The 23,270-nt window shown below is 41.9% G+C and overlaps 1 protein-coding gene across 1 annotated transcript in view; it reads left to right on the top strand.

The window, feature by feature from the left end:
* Positions 1 to 23,270, top strand: part of atp6v1ba (ATPase, H+ transporting, lysosomal, V1 subunit B, member a) — a 59,143-nt gene extending 35,873 nt beyond the window's left edge. Inside the window, exons 7-14 of the mRNA XM_028603991.1 lie at positions 6,924 to 7,025; positions 9,524 to 9,621; positions 11,018 to 11,141; positions 13,795 to 13,945; positions 15,583 to 15,665; positions 17,301 to 17,405; positions 20,174 to 20,303; positions 22,130 to 23,270. Of these exons, the coding sequence (XP_028459792.1) occupies positions 6,924 to 7,025; positions 9,524 to 9,621; positions 11,018 to 11,141; positions 13,795 to 13,945; positions 15,583 to 15,665; positions 17,301 to 17,405; positions 20,174 to 20,303; positions 22,130 to 22,272 (936 nt within the window). The 3' untranslated portion in view covers positions 22,273 to 23,270. The remainder of the gene's footprint in view (positions 1 to 6,923; positions 7,026 to 9,523; positions 9,622 to 11,017; positions 11,142 to 13,794; positions 13,946 to 15,582; positions 15,666 to 17,300; positions 17,406 to 20,173; positions 20,304 to 22,129) is intronic.

Raw genomic sequence — 23,270 nt, 5'->3', positions numbered from 1 at the left:
TCCTCCTCAACCCGAGGTTCGACTATCGGCCGAACCCTCCTTTCCAGCACCTTGGAGTAGACTTTACCATGGAGGCTGAGAAGTGTGATACCCCTATAATTGGCACACACCCTCTGGTCCCCCTTTTAAAAAGGGGAACCACCACCCCAGTCTGCCACTCCTTTGGCACCGTCCCAGACTTCCACGCAATGTTGAAGAGGCGTGTCAACCAGGACAGCCCCTCCACACCCAGAGCCTTGAGCATTTCTGGATGGATCTCATCAATCCCGGGGCTTTGCCACTGTGTAGTTGTTTGACTACATCAGTGACTTCCGCCTGGGAAATCGGCGACAATCCCCCATTATCCTCCAGCTCTGCCTCTAACATAGAGGGCGTATTAGTCGGATTCAGGAGTTCCTCAAAGTGCTCCTTCCACCGCCCTATTACCTCCTCAGTTGAGGTCAACAGTGTCCCATCCTTACTGTACACAGCTTGGATGGTTCCCCCCCCCCCTCCTGAGGTGGCGAACAGTTTTCCAGAAGCACTTTGGTGCCGACCGAAAGTCCTTCTCCATGTCTTCTCCAAACTTCTCCCACACCCGCTGCTTTGCCTCTTTCATGGCAGAGGCTGCAGTCCGCCGGGCCCTTCGGTACCCTGCAACTGCCTCCGAGTCCTCCGGGATAACATATCCGGAAAGACTCCTCCTTCAGTCGGACGGCTTCCTGACCACCGGTGTCCACCACGGTGTTCGTGGGTTACTGCCCCTTGAGGCACCTAAGACCCTAAGACCACAGCTCCTCGCCGCAGCTTCAGCAATGGAAACTTTGAACATTGTCCACTCGGGTTCAATGCCCCCAGCCTCCACAGAGATGCACGAAAAGCTCCGCCGGAGGTGTGAGTTGAAAGTCTGTTGGACAGGGGCCTCCTCCAGACGTTCCCAATTTACCCGCACTACACGTTTGGGCTTACCAGGTCTGTCCAGAGTCTTTCCCCCACCCTCTGACCCAACTCACCACCAGATGGTGATCGGTTGACAGCTCTGCCCCTCTCTTCACCCGAGTGTCTAAAACATACGGCCTCAGATCAGATGAAACGATTATCAGAGCATTATCCATTTTATTGTATTTTAATTTATCGACCACCTGGTTCTAAAAGGTCTTTTTTGTCTGAATGTAGTGATTTTCTATCATCCATTATTATGTTGGATAACGTTATTATGTTTTGAGATTTTAATATCCATGTTGACGATTTGTCTAGTACTTTAGCTGCAGACTTTCTTAATGTAACTGAGGCTTTTAATTTTATGCAGCATGTTTCTGGTCCCACACACATTGGGGGTCACACTTTGGTCCTTGTTTTTACACATGGTCTTAATATTGACTCTGTTTGCACTGAGGAACTGCATATTACTGACCATGATTGTGTTTTTTTTAATTTGTCTTTTAATCCTGATGTGTTGCCCAGTAAAAATGTAAGATGTTCTCGCATCTTAAATCACTCCACAGCTGAGAGGTTTACTGCAGCTTTTGTCCAAAGCGCACTGCTGTCCTCTCATGCTGACATTAATGATCTGGTCCATTCATTCAACACAAATTGCATATCAGTGTTGGATAAAGTGGCCCCATGTCAGATGCGTCGTGTTTCCCCTGTCAACACATCCCCATGGCTTAGTGACTCCATACGCTGTTTCAGGCGCATTTGTCGCATGAGGGCGGAACGACAGTGGAAATCCTCCAAGCTTCATGTTCACCAACTATATTACAAGGACCTCTTAACTGAATACAACAACATGGTTAAGGAGGCAAGAACAACTTAATTTGCTAATCTTATTTCATCAAGTAAACAAAACCCTAAAATCCTTTTTGAAACCATCAATAATATTGTCAGTCCTGCACCTCCTGAAGTGCCAATTTTTTCAAACAAGGATCGCAGTGACTTTCTCAAGTTCTTTGTAAAGAAAATCAGTGACGTCAGAAATGGAATTATCCCTTCGACTACTCCATTTTCGGCTCACTCAATCAGGCCACCAATCATGAACCATTTTGCTCCAATCTTGCTACAAGAACTCACTGATCTGGTTAACAGTATGAAATCTTCCTCGAGCCCAGGAGATATTATACCAACTTCATTATTTAAAAATGTTCTTGGGTCTGTGAGTACTTGGGTTCTCGCTATACTCAACAGCTCTCTGCAATCTGGTTGTGTCCCTTTTTATATTTTAAACATGCAAGTGTGCAGCCACTTTTAAAGAAAACCAACCTGGATACATCACTGCCTGAAAATTATAGGCCCATTTCGAAAATGCCTTTTTATCTCCAAAATTATAGAAAAAGTTGTTGCTAAACAGCTCATTGCTGTTTTGAACATTTTAGACAAATTTCAATCTGGTTTCCGTCAGAAACACTCAACTGAAACCGCTCTTCTTAGAGTGTCCAACAATTTATTAATGTCCTCTGACAAGGGTCAATGCTCTGTTTTGGTGCTGCTGGATCTTAGTGCCGCTTTCGATACTGTGGATCATAACATCATGCTTGAAAGACTTAAGCATTGGGTTGGTATCTCAGGAAGCGCCCTGGATTGGTTCACCTATGTATCAGACAGAAGTTTCTCGGTGTATCTTGGCCCCTATTCAACATCCTTAGATGTTTCAATTTGATTAAGGATTGGCTCGCAAACAACTTTCTACAGCTAAATGAAAATAAGACCAATTGTTGCACCACATCACTCCAGTTTTATACACATTACATTGGCTTCCGATTAACGACAGGATCAAATTTAAAGTTTTGGTTCTGACTTATAAAGCTTTGCACGGTCAGGCTCCAGCGTATATCTTGGACCTGCTCCATTCATACAGTACAAATAGGCCCCTCAGGTCTTCTAACCAGGTATTACTGGTTGTCCCACGCACCCGTTTAAAGACTAGAGGTGACCGTTCCTTTGAAGCGGTGGCTCCAAACCTGTGGAATGTGCTTCCTATTGCCTTACGTTCTGCAGTCTCTGTTGAAGCTTTTAAAAAGCAGCTGAAGACGCACTTGTTTAAATTTGCTTTTGATTCATTTATGTAAAATGTTGTCTTTTAATGACTGTTTTTTAGTCTTTTATCTTTATTGTTGTATAATTTACTATGTTTTGTACAAATTTTTATCATGTGAAGCACTTTGTGATTCTGTCTGTGAAAGGTGCTATATCAAATAAACTTATTATTATTATTATTATTATTATTATTATTATTATTATTATTATTATTATTATATAAAAGATACTTCAGATACAGTATTAGGGGACCACTAAGGTCTATATAAAAGAGACTTCAGATACAGTATTAGGGGACCACTAAGGTCTATATAAAAGCATCCAAAGAGCACCATGTCATGGGACCTTTTAACAAAAGCAAAACTTAAACCAAACTCATTGTGCTTGTATAGCGTTCACTGGGCTTTGGCTTTAGCTCCAGTGTCAACCAGATTAGGTCATACTTAAAGAAGGAGAGTGATGTATTATTTCCAGACTAATGGAGGTTATTTGTCACAATACACCAGTTTAAGTAGGACAGCTTTGGAGATCGTCCACACACCCCCCATTGTATTCCATGAAACCATATTGATTGATTCAATCTACTGAAGCACAACTGAGGTTTCTTATGTGATAGGCCATCGGCTGTTCTTGATCCTCTTCAGCTGATGGAAAAAAAAAAAAAAAAAAAGGTTTTAGAAACCAATGCCGACCCCTGTATTCTTCTTTTCACTCCAACAGTCTTGTACACATCAATGCTCAGGGACAAAAATGAATGCATTACTGACTGACAATGGTGTGCAATTCGGTCAGTAACAACGTTGTATTTCTTTATGTATTTCGGGAGATGTTTTGATAGCCACTAAAACCCTATTTTGAATGTGTTATGACACCGGGAACAAGACCATGTTTAAACTTCATTTGTTATCTGCCACCATCAGTTTCCAAAATGCAAGTAGAAATGTGAAAATGAACTCTTATAAAACTAGGTTTCTGTGTTAGTACAGATACAGTTATAAAAATATAAATGTAATGAATAATTTATGAATGTAATCAGTGTTGCATATTTCTGACTGGGAATCCCCACATGTCAGTTAAAAGGGGCTGTACTTGACATTCAGAACATTAATATAGCAGTAAAGAAATATTTACTGTGTAAAGGTATAGTGGAGTAAAGAATGAAGTCACACTCCCTCTGTGTGTGTGTTGTACTCTGAGCTTCTCTAGTGTTTGTTTTGGTAGCCGGTCTGGCCATGCGTGCATATGAATGCATGTGGGGGGGTAAAACGCCGGTATTTCATGTATTGGGGGTCTGTGAGAGCCATGAAGAATTTTTTTTTTTCAGTATTTTGAGTACAGCTCCTTTTTTAAAATCAACAGTTGGCGGATTTCACATTTAGGCTCCTCTTTATCCCTGATCAGAGAACAATATTCCATGGACCTGCTTTTAATATTTGTATGGTTATGCTTTCCACAAATACTTTTAAAGTGAAGTCAGTTAGATTAAGGTTGCAACCAAGCCAGGTTGTAGTGAAAATGTACAGTGCAAATATGCCATAGAATCAGTTTCTTTAATCAGTTATTGTGTTATGAGCATAAATACAGCCGTCAACCCCAATCTCATCCGCAGTCTGAAAATGAATGGTCCAAAGGGTCCCGCTGGTGAACGGGCCAAAGAACCAGGGCGTGTGTTGTCCGCCTAATGAGGACCCGCTTGTTGTGCCATCGGGATGGTGTGAACATTTGGCTCATTGTTTGATGAAGCACATGTCACAGAGGTCAATCATGTGTTGGTGTTGTGTATGGGCCAGGTGCCTGAACCCGGGGGTGCACGGAGAGGTCAGGCCGGATCAACGCTGTGGCCATGACATTATGTGATCAGCGTGAAATTCCTCTTTCATTCCACAAAGTCATGACGCATCACACAGAATCTTCACTCTGCTGGATTTATTAGTTTCAGTGAAGACGTTAGTTGTGGTTTGTTGTACAGTATAACAAATGTAGAATTAAAGACTTGATGAGTTGTCTCTGTGGAGCCTTTAAACAGAATAATTTAAGCATAAGCTGATATCTTAGATTTGTCTTATTGTTAACTAGGGCTGTGTATCATTCAAAAATATTCGATACAGATACCAATAACGTGACTTTGATACCGGTTCCTAAACGATATACCAATTTTGTAAAACGAAAAGAAATTACAACATTACACATTACCGCACAAATCTTTTCATTGTTTTTCCAGCTCCTACTACGTGAGTGATCTCTGTGTAACAGAGTTTTTTTTGCGTGTCTCTACGACGTGTAACCTTAGACAGCCAATCCTAGACATTTATTAGTGCTTTGGTAGAAGAATGCTGCGTGCTGATTGGCTCACCGACGCTGATGAGATTTACTGATTTAGGTATTCAATGACGAGGCATTTTTCGATACTCGATACTTCATAGGCAATTCGGTCGGTGCCTAAAAAGTACTGAATTCTGTACCCAGCCCTATTGTTAACACATTCCATTAAAAGAGTAAAACCTTTTAACCATGTAAACGGACTCCGATCCAAGCCCATTGGTTCCTTCTGAAGAGGTAAATCTTTAAATAGAGCTCAATACATTCCTTAATATAAAATAAGGTATGCTAAGCAAGTAGGCTACACTTGTTATTACATTTGTTTAGGATTTCATATCTTGTGTTGCTCATGTAGTTCAGCTTGCAGCTCCAAGTTGTGAACATGAATTAGGCTACCATTTAAAGCTATGGTGTTTCTGAATTTTCTCAGCCAATACAAGTTGATCACAGATCTCAAGAGTAGTTATCTATAACCTTAGGTGCTTGGAAATGTTGGAAGTTAAATCTAATTACAGTGTTTCCCACACTTGGACTAATGTGTGGCGGTGAGCAATACAATCAACACCGGCCGCCACATATTGCGTTTTGTTATAAAAACATTTTTTTAACGCTATTTAAAACACGCAGCGTATTCATTCAGCTGCATTTCCTTTCCCTGCTCTCCTCCATCTCTCTGTCGCTCATGCGTCTCTCACACAGATACACGAACAAGCGATTGCGCCTGCTTTAGAAAGTTAACATGCAAAATGGGTTGAGTTGTCGAGGTCTATATGTAGCAGCTGTGAATCAAATAAACTTATTATAAATAATGTTATGTCATTTTTTGTACTCTTACACTGAATGTTTGCTGCTTCAATCCAGATGAGTATTGAAAAGTATTTTCCGCGACTGAAAAAGGCCCGTGTTGAGGATGAGGACCAGCTTGAACCAAATTAGATTCAACCAAATGCTGTCCAGTCCCAACAATACAGTACTTGACACATTCTTGTACTCATAGAAATAGAAACCTATCGTTTACATCCTCTCGTAAATATACGTTGCGTCATTAGGTGGACATTTGTTATGATAGTAAAGACTGTAGCCATGTTTCCATCCACATGTTTTTATGCAACTGAAAAAGGCAAAGAAATGCCATCTGCATCATCATAGCGATGTTTTGATAGTGTCATTGTCTTATTATAGCTTGACATGTCGCTATCAGCTGGCACATAAGCACTATTACAACTTGTACTGTAGTACGTAGGCAGCGTGATCCATTTTGGCTAGCAAACTTTGTTCGCAAATGTTAGCTTGAAAATGTTAGCTTGAATGTTGAGCGATTCAGTGCGAAAATGAACGGAAACACCTTCAAATGTCTCAAATCTATTCAATATAAGAGTGTGACAGCAACACAGCATGTGACGTCATTACACACAGGTCTTTATTGGCTTTAAAGCCGTTGGATGGAAACGCTCTCACCGGCTTTATTCGCATGATATTTTTTAGCGAAATTCAGATAATAAGATTGACAAGTGGGTGGAAACCTAGCTTGTTGTGTTGACATTAAGACCTCCTGAGTGTCTGAATGCTCCTGTGTGTTTTCTTGCTCTCAGATTGCAGCCCAGATCTGTCGCCAGGCTGGCCTGGTGCAGAAGTCCAAGGATGTGATGGACTACAGTTCTGAGAACTTTGCCATTGTCTTCGCAGCCATGGGGGTAAGCAGACCCCCCTCCCCCTTCCAATCTGTGACTCTAATCCCCCTTTTAACCCTGACGTGACACCCTGTCCCTTCTCCCTCCTCTCCCACCCTGCTTTCTGTCTTTTATTCACCAGGTGATTTCACCTTTAAGTCCCTCTTGTTACTTCTGCCCCTCTGAGCATATCCCCCGGCCATGTAGACAGGTTACTAATTCAACAGGCCCTTTAACGCTGTCAGCCCCGCAGTATCAGGTTCTCCCCTCCTGGCTGCTCTAATTCCCACGATTGTGACAGGTTGACCTCTACCCAACGCACGCACATTTGCTTCACTTGCTAAACACTAATCCTTCCCTCTTCCACTTCTCCACCAGTACATATCCCATTGTGCCTATTCTAGCAGGAGCGTTGCTAATAGGGATTTATACAGGTCAACACATGGATATGCATTTTTTGAAAGGGCAAATTGAAGAACATAGTGCGCACAGTGACAGCAATGCATATGTTTAATGGTAGTTAAAATGTTAACACCCCAAACCTTTGTTTACCCAGAGTATAAGACTTGTACTGAGCTGCGATCTCCTATGGAATGACTCCTGATTAGAATTTGTCTTGGTCTTAATCCTGAGTGCAAAAATCAGTGTTTTTGTCATGTTTGATTTTGACCAAAACTCTGACCATGACAAGACTAACTATAGGAAACCTTAACACACTTTGGTCTAGTTTTAGTCTGGGCCAGTCCTTTTCCATCACAACCGCAAACATTGCACAGTTCCAGCTTCTCAGTTGTGAGGATTTGCTGCTTTATGTCAACCCATGTAAACATGTTGACCATTTTACATGTTGGTCTCATGTCTGAATAAACGCTTGAGTCACTTTTACATAAAAGTCATAACAATAGTCTGCAAGTCTGAAATTATGAATATCCAGCAAACCACTAAACATACTGCATTGACATTCTAAAACCGGCAGCAGAAATAGGCACCTAAGAAATGCTGAAGCTGATGAGGACATTTAATATGGAATTGACTTTAAGAAGAAAAGAAAAGATCAAGAAAAGAAGATACCTTGCTAGCATGATTGCAATGGAAGAGACAAAACTGTCCTCTTTTTGTTGGAAAATGCATTCCAAAGTGCAGTTTAAGCTAATGTCTGAGTTAGTCTAATCAACTGTGGATGTTTGAAAGTTCCTGTCTATTTAGGACAGAATTGCCTCTTTTTATTCCCTTGCTGAGCTACAGTACGAGAGACATAGCAATAAAGGGGGGGTTGAACTTTAAAGAGAAGATACCCACTGGGTTTCTATAACTCAGACTGCCGAACCCTGATATTTGCTTCACTTTAGCTATGAAATCTATTTTTGCACACAACGAGGATAGTGGTGAAAGAAAAAAATCTTTGTTTGGTACAGATCCTCGCAAAAATCGCACTATAATCATTTTCATTTCTTTCAATGATAATAATTTCAATGAAAATGAGAATAATGATACAAAAATGATCATTCCCTCCAATATCGTGAATCATATTGCAACATCAGTCAAAAATAATCGTAAATTAGATATTTTCCTCACATCATGCTGCCCTACTCACCACTGTTCTCTGCAGTGCACCGCGCTCTCTCCACAGTGCTCCCGTCATGTTTGTATAGATCATAACCAGCATTTCTTTAATGGACACATATATCCGAATGACAAAAGCTTTTATATGTATACAGATATTGATACAGATAGTGTTATTTATCCGCGAAGGGCAATTCAGTTTCTACAGTTCACTGAAACATACACATTCATACTGCCAGTCATCAATGATAGAGGGAGCTCAATAAAAAGTCATATGGGAAGGTGCGATAAAGAGAGAGGAAATAAAATGGATAAAGTGCCAAGTGTATTGCACATAACAAATTACAATCCACCAATTTTAAACCATAACCAATATGAGGTTTGTGCAGAATACAATTCATTCAAGACAGCTACTCGGCATTCAGCAGCTTAATGGCAGAGGGAATGAAGGATTTGGAGTAACAGTTGGTCTTTTTGGGTGGCAGCAGATAGCGCCGTCCTGAAGGCATTAACATTTGTGTTGTATAACACAAGGTTTTTTTCCAAAAGATGTGCCTTGAGTTATGTCTCCCAAGAAGGAGTAAGATTTTGACTCCAATAGCCGCAATCGGGTAACTGTACCTCCACTGCCTCCATCAACGGTGTTTCACAGCCTCTGCTGCAGCTTCAGCAGCTAACAGGGATGGTCATCCGGTCAAATCAACATGCCAAACTACAATAACTATCATGCCATGGTTTTCTCCAGCATGTACCTGTCCCTTTCAGCTCACGCACATCTTTTCCTTCAACTCTCCGGCGTCCCCGTCGGGAAGCAGTTTAAGTAACTTTGCTGTGACCGATGCCTGAAGCCAGTAATGTTACTTATTTGATGTCTGAAAAGGGTCTTATTTTTAACCTTTAGTAAAAACGGTTTAAGATCTTTCACCTCATCTCATTAACTTGTATAATTTGTCTGTCAGGTCAACATGGAAACTGCCCGCTTCTTCAAGTCTGATTTTGAGGAGAATGGCTCCATGGACAACGTCTGTCTTTTCCTCAACCTGGCCAATGACCCCACGTAAGATTCACTCCGAAATGATCCTCAGCAATGACAATAGTAATTGTACCAGCCAATCCTAGCTTCTGTATGTTTTGCTTAGTTATTGATTCTGAATGATGTTCTATACTAGAGATAGTCTATATCGACCACGTTACACTTCCGGGATTGTTCAGGTGCCGCTGGAAATTCCACTGGATGTCCGTCCCCTTCCCTTTGTCTTTGTGTTGGCGTTCTAACCTCCGGTGGATTTGTGAGGACTATGGTTAACTGCTCCTCAGGTCTCTGCAGGGTAAATCCAGACAGCTAGCTAGACCATCTGTCCAATCTGAGTTTTCTGTTGCACGACTAAAACTACTTTGAACGTACACATGTTCCACCAAAACAAGTTCCTTCCTGAGATTATTTAGATATTTAGCAGAGTCACCGTGGCTCCGTCCGGTGCTTAGCGCCGCCCAAGATGATTGTGATTGGTTTAAAGAAATGCCAATAAACCAGAGCACGTTTTTCTCCCATCCTCCTCTGCAGCGCTGTGGAGGAAGGTCTGGCAATGCAATACTATACTAGAGGTGACCTCAAATCTTCAAATATTCGATGTAAAGAGCCTGATTCGACTGCCAGTCTCACAGGGGAATCTTGGCAGCGCCGTAAAGCCCAGTTCAGACCAAAGATTCTGGACGAGACGAGTGTAAACTAGTAGCTACTTGCAACGCATTGGTCTGCAACGTTCTGACAGCTGCCAGTTTACACCACTGTGACGAGACCGTGTATCATCTCCATAGCAACAACTCTGTGCACTTCTGTCCTACCTTCCAACTTTGAGGCTTTTTTTGTAGCTGGATTTATCACTTGTATGAATGTGGATAGCGTTGGTGATAGTGAGATATTTGCTACAGCTGCATTTCTAGTGATGAAACAGCAAAAACACGTTTTATTTCTCTGATTCACTGCTCAACAACACTCGCTCTCTTCAGTCACTCTCTAGGTCGCTCGGCCATACAGCGGGCTTGCGGGTGCTCGTTGAGCCTCCACCCATTGCAACTACTGCAACCTTTCCCCGCAACGTTCTAAATCAGTTTTGTCTTATTGCGAATCTTTGAAGCTTTTATTGAATCTGTTTAAAGTGGGTAAATAAATCCAACCGCCCCATGATGTCAGATTTAAGTTTTACTTTCCATGATCCGTGACCGACGGTCACCCCCAACCCCCACGATTAGTGGACGATAGGCAAGACTTGACAATTCTGATTATGATTCTGACTATGATAATTCTTAGTCGGCGACACCCCTATTCTATACACACAATCTTTTGTTCATTGGCTTCATATTGTCATGTAAAATGTATGAACAGATTTTAGAGTTGAATTCAGACCTCAATTTGTTATGTGTACAATATAACTTTTTTTGTAACCAACCAGCATCGAGCGTATCATCACCCCTCGCCTGGCGCTGACTTCAGCCGAGTACCTGGCCTACCAGTGCGAGAAGCACGTCCTGGTCATCTTGACTGACATGAGCTCCTACGCTGAGGCGCTGCGAGAGGTACCACACCAACTCATCTGCCTTACACACACACTGGTTACACTCACAGTCACAACATGTTCACATGCCCCATCTGCACCGAGGAGTAGAAAAAAAACCTTTCACTCCTGCATATAGTGTCGTTAATGTGGGCCCTGCTGGAAACTTAAAAATAAGGTAGTAATATGCCTCAGTAAGTAAACACAGCTGAAGATGTGCTTCTGTATGTTAATGTATTCTCAGCATGAGTGACGAGCTAGGAAAATTTGAGAAACGATTGAAGGATAAGTCTGGCATTTAAAAAATATTTTTCTTACTTTCAATTAATCTCAGCCGAAAGCCCTATCGTCCCTTGTGATGATGGAAATTTTCAAATTTGTTCACAATACAAAGCCAATTTATCAACTATCAAGCTATGGGAAAGCACTGCAGCAGAAATACCAGACCTAATGACCTCAGCCCCACAAGAGCTAGAGGAGAGTGACTAGGCAAGGTGTGGTTTCAGTTAGTTTGTTTTGTTCCTCGAGACCGTGGGGGGTGGGGAGGTGGGAGGGGTTTTTGTTCTTGTTCAATTTGTGTTTTTGTTTCTGTTCTGTGCACCATCTGATATTACCTGGCAAGTATTGTGGAATTTGTTCTGTATGTCTGAATGATAAATGGTGCTAATAATAAAAAATGTATCTTAAAAAAAATATATTTTACTATTTTCAGCTGTGGATTAATCCACATTTGGTGTGCTTGTCAATATTTCTGTAAGTAAGACTGTGTATGTAGGTTTAAATGTGGGAATAACAGTGTGTGTGTGCTTATGGTGATGGAAGAACATGTCAGCCAGTGCAGCAGTGTGTCTTTTAATGTATTACCATTGCACATTGTACCTAACCTTCTGCTGTATGCTTGTTGATAACGGTGCGGAGGCTCAACCCCACATGCTTATGTTTTATTACTTACTTCTCTCTTGCCAAGTAGTGTGTGTGTGTGTGTGTGTGTGTGTGTGTGTGTGTGTGTGTGTGTGTGTGTGTGTGTGTGTGTGTGTGTGTGGGGCCAGTGCAATAGTCTGTCTTTTTAATGTCTTACTATATCACATTGTACCTATCCTGATGTGTGTACTGTACATGGCTCTTGGACCATCACTAATATCTATCTTGTAGTTTTACAGTCATTAGAACTATATCTGCCTTACTGTTCCGTTATCTTAATGTACAATTAGCACATGTCCAGTATATTCAGGAGGTATAGTACACACTTACTCTCTCTGAGTTAGCAGTTCTTTGCGGCGTTAGCAAAAAGGTGCTAGACTCACTTAAGTATTGTGCTCCTGGCTGAAAGGGAGGATAATGCCCCCCCACACACACACACTGTTCTCCTCTGACATTGTGGTGAGGAGTCAGGCCTTTCACTCTTTTGTGTCTCTGTAATAATCCTTTTATGTTGTACAGTTTGTTGTCTCAATATGCAATAAGGTTTTTAAATGGTGCATTCCCGTCTTGTATTTGCTGTCCATAACCTTGTCACATGAACACTGCAGGAATAGTCAGGTAGGACTCAGGCAGCTCGATGGGTATTTCAGCAGCTACAAAGAGCCAGGAGGACATTAACATGCAACCTCTGTTCCCCATTCACACATGTGAAGGTTGAGTTCAGCATTGAATAAACAGTTCAGAGATGTTTAGCCTGCTCACACCCCTTTAAACCCAAGCATGAATGGGATGCATTTTCTTTCCCTGTTGCTCTTAATTCATTTGACTTTAGAAACAAGACTCTGCTTTTGGTCATTTCTTTAGAGGTCCTGATAACAGAATGGCAACATTTCCAACCAGCTGTTCGCCTCTTGTGAAAGATACTGAAGGAGTTGGCATTACTTGACTCTCCAACAGTAAATGGTTTTAGTTGATTTTTCCTTCTTTGGTTATGTGGAAGAGCAAAGAAACGCAGTAAGATTACATCTTCCTTAAGATAAAATAATCATATCTATTTCTATGGTTTGTAATGAATCCCCCTCCTCTTTACAACTCCTAACCCCAAAGGTCTGTTGGGAAACATCAAGACTTTAAAGGTGCACTCGTCTTTATTTGTTAAAAACAAAAGATAAAAATGTGAAAGTTGTTACTTGTAGCGTCCCGGAGCTCTGTAGCAGCTAAATCCAACCAGCAACTGCTGCTCAGACTTGATCCTTCTATGGCACTATAGACTGTTCACGTTACAGCACTTTACTTAATTTAATATACTTCTATTTTAGGTATATAATACTGCACTGTCCCTGCAGCTGGGAAATGACTGTAATGGCACTGTAGCTGCACTTTTTAGTTAGTTTGTTAGTTAGTTGTGACATCACAACGTACAGAAGTCCTGACGACTCGTTTGAAGACACTGTTTCTGAATAGAGGCTGTGTGCATTTCTTTGTGGATTGAACGTTTGATACTTTCACAGTATTTATATAGCACCCTGAGCTGCTTTATAATAAAAAGAGACATGGAAATCTCAATATCAATCAATATGGGACCTTTAAACTTGTTCTACTGATCCCAAGTAGCCAAAGATTTATTTATTTATGCAGCTCTAAAATGTTCTTGAACTTGATGAAATATAGTGTAAATGCATGTTAACAACCTCGTTCCTTTTAGCTCCTGGTTTTTACAGCTCTGGTGTCGCCCTCCCTGTCCTCCCCTGTAGGTGTCTGCGGCCCGAGAGGAAGTGCCCGGCCGTAGAGGCTTCCCTGGCTACATGTACACCGATCTGGCCACCATCTACGAGCGTGCCGGCCGAGTGGAGGGCAGAAACGGCTCCATCACCCAGATCCCTATTCTCACCATGCCCAACGATGGTGAGAGCAGCAGCAGCAGAACAAAAGCATTCTTTCAGCCTTGTAGGGGACCTAGATATCAATGAACATGTTTTTTGTATTTGCTGTAGGGCTGTCAATCAATTCATCGCAGAGTGTCCTAGTTAACTCGTGATTAATTGCAAATTTATCACACATTTTTCTATCTGTTAATCCTCCTACATGTACTTTTAAAAGGGTTACTTTTTAAGTAGTATTGGAGACTCAAAGTACTCCGGTGGTAACTCAGTTATGGGTGCACGATATATCAACTTAATATTGATTTTTCAATATCACGTTGTGCAATATCGATTTCAAAAATGTCCCGAAAAGTATGCGATATACCGTTTATTTGTGGAGAGATGCCCCGGTGGCTGTTTGTTCTGATCACTTTAGAGCCTGCATATTTCATTGACCAGTTGCCCTGTCACACGTACACACTTGGACAGCGTAAGTGAAGAGGAAGATAGAGAGAGCAACAGAAGCGAAAGGACAGAAAGGGAGTGTGAAGCGAGTGGGTAAGGGGAAAAGAAAGAAGACACCACAGAGATTGAAGAGGAAACGTTTGTAGCCTGAAATAAATAAGTACTTTGGCTTTAAGCCAACAGATGTTGTTCAAGCTAATTGACTCTGCAAAACATGCCGTATGTTAGTACGGCATGTTAAGAGGCAATACAACAAACTTATTTTCTCACCTCAAAAACCAATATAAACCAAATCTATTAATTTTAATAATTTATTCAGGTTCTACTGTCAGTTTAAATAAACCCTTGTGTTGTACACAGACCTGTTTTGATATTCTATTAATCTATTTAGATGTGTTTTCCCATAACTTTTGTGTTTTGATATGTTTAAGAATATCAAAATGAATATGGATATCCTAATATTTATGGTCAATTCTGCAATATCACATTTTGTCAATATCGTGCAACCCTAAACTAAGTTCACATCAGAGTACATGCAGATAACTTTAGTCTAGAACCATCTGGAAGGGCTTTGAAACTCAACTTTCCATTCAAAAGACCCTTTTCTTCATACGTTTCTGCTAGCCATCCACTGCCGTTCATGGATGTATTATAAGACCTGTAAGACCTGCTCCCGTTCGGAGTCTCTGCTCCACTGCTTGTGCATCTGTGTGGTCATGCAGATTGTATTTTTTGATTTTTCTCTCCCTCAGTGCTCTCCCCTAAATCTCTTGGCAAGTCATTGTTTGAATTAGTGCAGTAGGCATTTCAAATGGACCGAAGAGACATTTCTGATACATGCAGTTACTGTACCATAGCAACACACATGAAGAGCCTTCTCCGATCTAGTTGAACTGGAGTCTGCCATCACAGCATCATGGGGAGGTGATTGTGTCGGCTTTTACTGAACACTGCTGGTGTTCCCAAGGGCTCTTGATTCAGAGTAACTGTCTTTAAAATGACAAGCTGACAAAAAAAAAGCTTTCTTCTAATTCTGTTCTATGTGTGGCATTATGTTAATGCCTGCAAATCATTGAGTAATTAGAATTGTGTCTCAATAGTAGATGTTCTTCAATGTGGAAGTAAACTAAACTATGTAGAGTTTACGTTACTTGTACTGCATTGCAAATACATGAATATTTGTGGGATATGTTGTTATTTTTGTGCATGCAACAGACATCACCCATCCAATTCCTGATCTGACTGGATACATCACAGAGGGTCAGGTCTACGTTGACAGACAACTGCACAACAGACAGGTATTCATCAGTCCTTTTTTTAACACTGTTTCTTCAAAACAACATTCATCCAACTTGAGGCGAAGAGCTGGTACTCATTCATGGGTCAGATGGTTCCAGTGTTAGCTCGGATTAGATAAGCCACATGTTCTACTGGGCTTATTTGTGTGCATTTTCATCTAGACACGTGGAGTGATTTACTGCTCAAATGCTTGCACCTGGGTTTGGTATTTTAACCGGGTGAGAATTCAAACTCAGGCATCACCAGATGCAAGCCCATCAAGATGCTTGACAATTCAATTCTTAGCCATCTTCAAAAAGTATTGCAGGCCTTTCATACAGCTAACGTGCATATGATGCAGGTCTACTGTCAAGAGTTGGACTTGCGTGGACATTCATACAAGACAGCTGTCACAGTAAATCAACCGTATACTGGTTGTGACTATTAGCAGAGACTTCAGTCTGTAAGAACACACTGACTGGGGGTTTTGATCATCCATAACTAAACAAAACATGCAAGAATTAAATCTCCCTTCCATTACCATGGATATAGAGCCACTCGGCCAGCCATGCAACAACACTTATTTATGAACTTCAATATCCAATGGAAAATAATCTCAAAATGAAACCGCACAACGTGGTGTCAACATAAAACACAGAGCTTTCAAGCCGGAGAACAGAGTTCACTTCGCAGCGGGAAAAAAAAAAACTTTCACCCAGGACCCTTTAGTTCGTTCCTCAGGAGTATTTTGACTATGTTGTTTTTCCTAAACTTAATCAGTGGTTTTGGTGCCTAAACTTAACTGTCATCGCTGCGTGACGCTCACTTTTTCTGACTGAACTCCACTACCACGGCCCCTGAAAGCACCGTCATCTGGCGGTGCCTGTACCCGGCTCACAGTCACCTATTCCAACTCCTAATCCAACCAGCAACTGCTGCTCAGATATTATCCTTCTATGGCTCTATAGAGTGTTTACGTTACAGCGCTTTACTTAGTTTAATATACTTCTGTTTTAGGTATATAATATATGGTTTAATGGTGAAATAGCATTGATTATTATTGAGTGGGGGGGGGGAGATACATTTTGTACCCACCGTGTATAAAAATAATTCAGCAGAGGCAGGGATATGTAGACCAGAAAGGGGGAAATCCCACGCGCACATCTCTCCGTCCGCATCTCCCCGTCAACTCCAACAGCAAACTACAACAATGGGTTGTATGAATACCCTAAAATGATCAAAATTTGTTGAAAAATGGTGCTAGTTGAGCAAAATGTTACTAAGTGATATTTTGCACAAGGCGCAGGGTTTCCTGACTTGTGCAGAAAGTAATGTTGGTCAAAATGTTCCATTCAGTATATCATAAAGCCTGTTAGCTAAGACCCTCTCTTATCAAGAGAGTGACAAGAAGTGGAATGCAATACTCTGGGTGGGCCTATCACATATATAGCATATAGATATCAGTTCACATATTCATGACAAAGTGAATATGTCCCTAACTAGACCTCGACTTGGACTGAGAAGAAAGTGCTGTTTGTCATTGCGTTGTTTGTTTAGTAAACTCTTTTGTTGCAATAAAATGTTTTTTTCTTAGCGGAGTTCACATTTTGCATTAACAACACACATTATCAGACAATCTCATACTTGTCTTTCAGATCTATCCACCCATCAACGTGTTGCCTTCACTGTCCCGTCTGATGAAGTCCGCCATCGGTGAGGGGATGACCAGGAAGGACCATGCTGACGTTTCAAACCAGCTGGTAACAAATCTTACCTACTGTACCTAAATAATGCAGCCTGTAAACTGGACATAAGGGTTTTTTTAATAACTAAAAGCACTGACGAGGAGAATATATGTACTATACTGTACTATATATCCATATTATATCCAAACACCTTCACACTCAACACTGCGCCTCCTCGGGTCCTGAGCAGTACACCTGCCAGGAGTTGCATCCCCTAGCAATTAGGGATGTAAACAGTTAATCGACTATCGATTAATTGTCAAAACGGAGCGGAGTGTGGGAGCTTTTCAAATTAATTAATGATGACAAAGACGCCCAATGTAAACTCTGCGGTACTACGTTTAAGTTCAGCAGCTCTACGAGTTCGCTAAGATACCACCTTCATAACTTGCATGCAGCCATGTTGAACGGAGGAAGTCTGTCGCCTTCACAACCTACAATCTGCTGTGGTGGGAAGGAGAGTATGTGACCACAGGAAAGCGGAGGGCATTACTCAGAGGATTTGCAGCATGATTGAAAAAGATATGATGCCAATTAGCACCACTGACGGTGAGGGATTTCAGGAGTTAGTACACTACATGGAGCCAGGATATAATATCCCTTCTCGAGCGACCATTACTACCCACTTGGAAGCACGCTACAAAAACAAGAAGGCTGAGCTAAAAATACAGTTAGCCACGGCTAATGTGGCTCTGACGACAGATTGTTGGACGGCACTGACTACAGAGAGCTACATAACAATCACTTCAATTCAATTCAATTTTATTTATAGTATCAAATCATAACAAGAGTTATCTCGAGACACTTTACAGATAGAGTTGGTCTAGACCACACTCTATAATTTACAAAGCCCCAACAATTCCAACAATTACAGTAATTCCCTCAAGAGCAAGCAGTGCGACAGTGGCGAGGAAAAACTCCCTCTTGGGAAGAAACCTCGGACAGACCCAGGCTCTTGGTAGGCGGTGTCTGACGGGCCGGTTGGGGGTGTGATGAACAGTGGCGATAATAGTCACATTAATAATGGAACAGTGACTGGATGTAGCGGGGAGCTGCAGGGTTCAGCAGGAAGCAGCATGACATTGCAGGGCACCGCTGACCTCGGCAGGGAGTGCAGCAGGACCACGGCGACAGCTGGAACCAGGATCTTGGTGCCAACGTTCTCCAAGGAAATACGCTGGGGGAAAAAACATAAGGACTCCAGGGAGTAAACTCCCCAGAAGCTAGGATTAGTAACAAGCATTTCTGGGACTGGATACACACAAATAGTAATAGTAAAAGTAAATAGTAAATAGAAAATAGAAAGGGAGAGGAAAGAGCAGCTCAGTGTGTCAAAGGAAGGAAGGAAGTCCCCCGGCAGTCTAGAACTATAACAGCGTAACTATAACAGCGTAACTAAGAGAGACAGGTCATAAGGAGAGGTAGCTTTTTCGGGCTTAGAACTCTCCCCCTGCCGGATCGGGCTTGGCTGGCCTGCCTCCCTCTACTTTGTTATGTATTATTAGTCTAACAATTATGAAGAGAAGCAGGTGGGCCAGTTAGGTGAACACTGCAACTCCTCTCTCCCTAACTATAAGCTTTATCAAATAGAAGAGTTTTAAGTTCATTCTTGAAAGCGATTACAGTTTCTGCCCCCCGAACCCAGATCGGGAGCTGGTTCCATAAGAGAGGAGCCTGGTAGCTGAAGGCTCTGGCTCCCAGTCTACTTTTAGAGACTCTAGGTACCACCAGTAACTCTGCATTCTGGGAGCGCAGTGCTCTAGTGGGACAATAAGGTATTAGGAGCTCTTCTAGATATGATGGTGCTAGACCATTTAGAGCTTTGTAGGTCAATAGAAGGATTTTAAACTCAATCCTGGATTCAACAGGAAGCCAGTGCAGAGAAGCTAATACAGGAGAAATATGATCTCTTTTCTTAGTTCTTGTGAGAACACGCGCTGCAGCATTCTGGATCAGCTGGAGAGTCTTAAGGGACTTATTCGAGCAACCAGACAGTAGGGAATTACAATAGTCCAGCCTAGAAGTAACGAATGCATGGACTAGTTTTTCAGCGTCGTTTTGAGACAGGATATTCCTAATTTTAGCAATGTTACGAAGATGAAAAAAGGCTGTTCTTGAGGTTTGTTTTAGATTGGCATTAAAGGATATCAGGAATCACTTGCCACTACATTGGAAACGACTGGCAGGTAAAGTCAGCAGTGCTTCTCACGTTAGAGAGACATACAGCTGATAATTTAGCTGACAAACTCAACCAGGCTGTGCATAATTTATTTTGTTAAACTACATAAATGCCATTATCTGTACCGTATCCCAACTGGTACAATAAAACATCAACTGAGCAATATAACATGCATTTTTATTCAGTATATAAGCAATATTTTGCTTTTTATGTTAAAGACACTATTGATAGCGTGAGAAATTTACATTCTCAGGAAAAAAGCCGCGTATCAGTTAATCGTTAATCGATCGATAAAGTCAGTCAACTAATGATTAATGAATTAATCGATAATTTGCATCCCTACTCAATACATAGATAAGCAACAGCAGGCCACATACATAACAAACAGAACACCAAAAAAATTAATGCAAAAAAAAAAAAGCGGTATAGGGAATGAAAAGACAGACAGGGAAGTGGCCTGACAGAAGCCAGGCAGCTATTTGGGACAAGGCTATTTCCAGAAACAAAAGCATTCATTCTGAAAGTTACATGACTGATGCTTGAAATGTTTGAGTTTGCTACATTGTAACATCCCCTCTCCTCTAATGTCTCTGCTTGTCTCCAGTATGCCTGTTATGCCATTGGTAAGGACGTCCAGGCTATGAAGGCTGTGGTGGGAGAAGAGGCCCTCACCTCAGATGATCTGCTCTACCTGGAGTTCCTCCAGAAGTTTGAGAAGAACTTCATTGCTCAGGGTAAGAAGATGCTAGAGGAGCCATTCACACACTTTCAACCGTATTTCCATGTTGTACTTACAGAGGTAGTATGTCTACATCATTCCTAATGGGGAGGGTGCAGGCGTTAGCTGGCAACCGCAGCTGATAAGCTTCATCTGCCTCTTCACAGAGGCAGCCATTGCTCACTTCCTGTGTATTAGTCGATTGAAAGAAAACAAATCATCAACCATTTTTAGAATTGAAAAAAACCGTGAGCGTGCCACACAGAACCTCATGCAAAGGTTCTGCTGTTACTTATGCAGTGTGGGAGCAGGAGGCAGAGATGGGGACTCGAGTTTGAGGCTCGGACTGAATAGTAAGAATGGATCAAATCACGTACAGAACATTTACTATAGTGTATAGTATTTTATAGTAGTTATAATGGGAATGGGGTCAGTGCAAGAGGGTTCTTGTGATGTAATGACAGGTCCTGGAGGATGTCAAATTTAGTAAGCAAATAAGTGTGGGAGTGGAGGAGCGCTAGCTGTCTCCTGTCTCTATCTGCTCCCTAAAGGCCAATGTAAGCTTTTGGGTTAAATCGACACAGACGGCGACAGCACTGAACAAGAAGTAGCCCAACACAGACAGTAGCTCCATCATTTTTATTTATTTGACACTGTGTTTTCAACAAAAAGAACTTGAGGCACCATGTCAAGTAGGCCAAACCCGACCATCATTTGTCCGAACCCGGCCCAGCTCGTCAGACTCGGGTTGGGCTTGTGGGCGACATGTAGCCAGCCTCTTCTCAGGTGGTTGGGGAATGACAGACTGCTTAAAAGATGCACTAATACTATTTTCATAAACAGTGGTTTAAGGCACTGTGTAATGTGTAATGTAAAAGGGGCCACTTGTTGCTAACCCACAGAGAATTCTCACCTTCTCTGCACTTGCCCTCAGCTCTAAGGAGCTTTTTAGCTTATTTTAGCTTATTGTTTGGGTTTAACAGCTTGCAAACTCTGCCCTTAATAATCTCACTTCCAGCAGCAAGCAGCTCTTATTAGTGAAAAATGAATCAATGCTTAAATAAGCCACTGTATGCTACCGGCTCAGCAGCAAACAGCCTACAGACAAAGTTAGCGAGCAGCTGGTGAACAGTGGAACATTTAGCAGCTAAAGAGTCTGCTGTTTATCTCTGGAGATGGTGGAGACCAAACCAGAGCTACAAGACGAGTGAATGTTAGACTTATACCCATGAGGTGGACACAGATACGACTCCAATGGGGATGCTGATGTCGCTCTGTGTCTGCAGCTTGGGCAAACGAGCACCGAATTCCACATTTGTCAAAGCCCTTGTATGTGATATGTCCATGTTGCATGGTAATAGTATTACCAGGGGACCTCATGTGATTTAGAAATTACCCTGCCAGGTCTGTGTTACGTGCAGCACATTCACACAGGATAAGTAAAGTCTGTATTTTACTCAAATTTACTGACATTATCTCCCACAAATGATGTCAAAACTGTCATTTATATTTGCCAATACAACTCCAAATCACAGTCGATTCACACAGGACTGATATCACACAATCTCTGTTTGGCCAAATATGGTCGCTAATTTGCGCTGCTTTTGTAATAGGACAAATTGTCCACTTGGCAGATTTGCACGCGATTAAGATCAAAGAGACCAATTACTAGAGGTCCCCAGGTATTACTTGTCTTTTTATGTTTCTTGGAATCTCTTTCGGTCCATTTGTAAGAAAATGTTTTGCTTGATGTGATGTACAGTAGAGTGTGTGTGCGTTAGACACGGCCACTTGATATGTGGATGTTAACCAGCAGCGTGTGGCCCCTCTGGTCTCCCTCAGGCCCCTACGACAACAGGACGGTGTATGAGACCCTGGACATCGGCTGGCAGCTGCTGCGAATCTTCCCCAAGGAGATGCTGAAGAGGATTCCTCAGAGCACCCTGGCTGAGTTTTACCCCAGGGAGTCTGCCGCCCGGCACTGAGGCACACTGAGGGATGTCCTGCTTCTAGTCCCATTCAGCCTTTTACCCACCAACCTCCTCCCCCTTAATTCCTTTCTCTCATCCCACCCTACAGCCCTGCACCCATCCTGATCCTCACCTCCTCTTTCTCCACTGTTCTTATTACCTCCAGTTCATCATCTTCTCATGAACCAAGCCACCCCCACTCCCCCTTCTGTAGATGTACTGTAGCGTATACATGTGTTCACAAGTTGTGTATGGAAAGTGTCTGTGGTTGTAATGTCTACCCCCTTGATTGCAAAAAAGTGAACATATCCTTCAAATTATAGATGCGTCCTTATTTATTGGGGTATGTTAACTGCTGGAGCCCCCTCTTCTTTTAAAAATAAATAAATGCTATGTAATTTCCATCTCCACTAAAAACAAGAGGTTTCCAGTTGAAGGTGTGTGTGTGTGTGTGTGTGTGTGTGTGTATAGAAGTTAGATTGGTGAAGCTCAGGAAGTTGGGGGTTTTATTGAGACTGTCACAGATGTTGATTTGACTTGAATGTCATTTTCTGAACTTTGAGTATTTGCTGAACAATACAAGCTTACAGCTTCACCAGCTGACCATCAGAAATGTCACCTGTATTTACCTGAGGGTGATTTTATAGTCGAGTACTTCTTTTATTCTGTCCACGCCCTCCGTGTGGTTTAATAATAGGCAACTGTTGTATTTTTTCATGTCAGTGGCTTCAAGTTGGCTATAACTGACTGTGTCATGTCCCCATTCTCCCCATGCTGAGGACCCCCGCTGACTGTCTGTTTCCCCTACAACGCTGACTCTCTCTTCCCTACTCTGGAAATAATACAGTGGACGTTTACATTATTTGTGTTTTGATGTTTGATTTGTGCTGCGAAAGTTGAATATATATAATATTGTATTAAACATTCCCGTCTGTCTGCAGGAACTAATTCTTTGTTGTGCAACAATAATGGTTTTGTGAGGTCGTGTCTATGAATATATTCAATTATGTGAG

This window comes from Perca flavescens, chromosome 17 (assembly GCF_004354835.1).
Source record: "Perca flavescens isolate YP-PL-M2 chromosome 17, PFLA_1.0, whole genome shotgun sequence".
NCBI classification, from domain to species: domain Eukaryota; kingdom Metazoa; phylum Chordata; class Actinopteri; order Perciformes; family Percidae; genus Perca; species Perca flavescens.
Note: the sequence above shows the minus strand (reverse complement) of the source record. Positions and strands in the feature narration are given on the sequence as shown.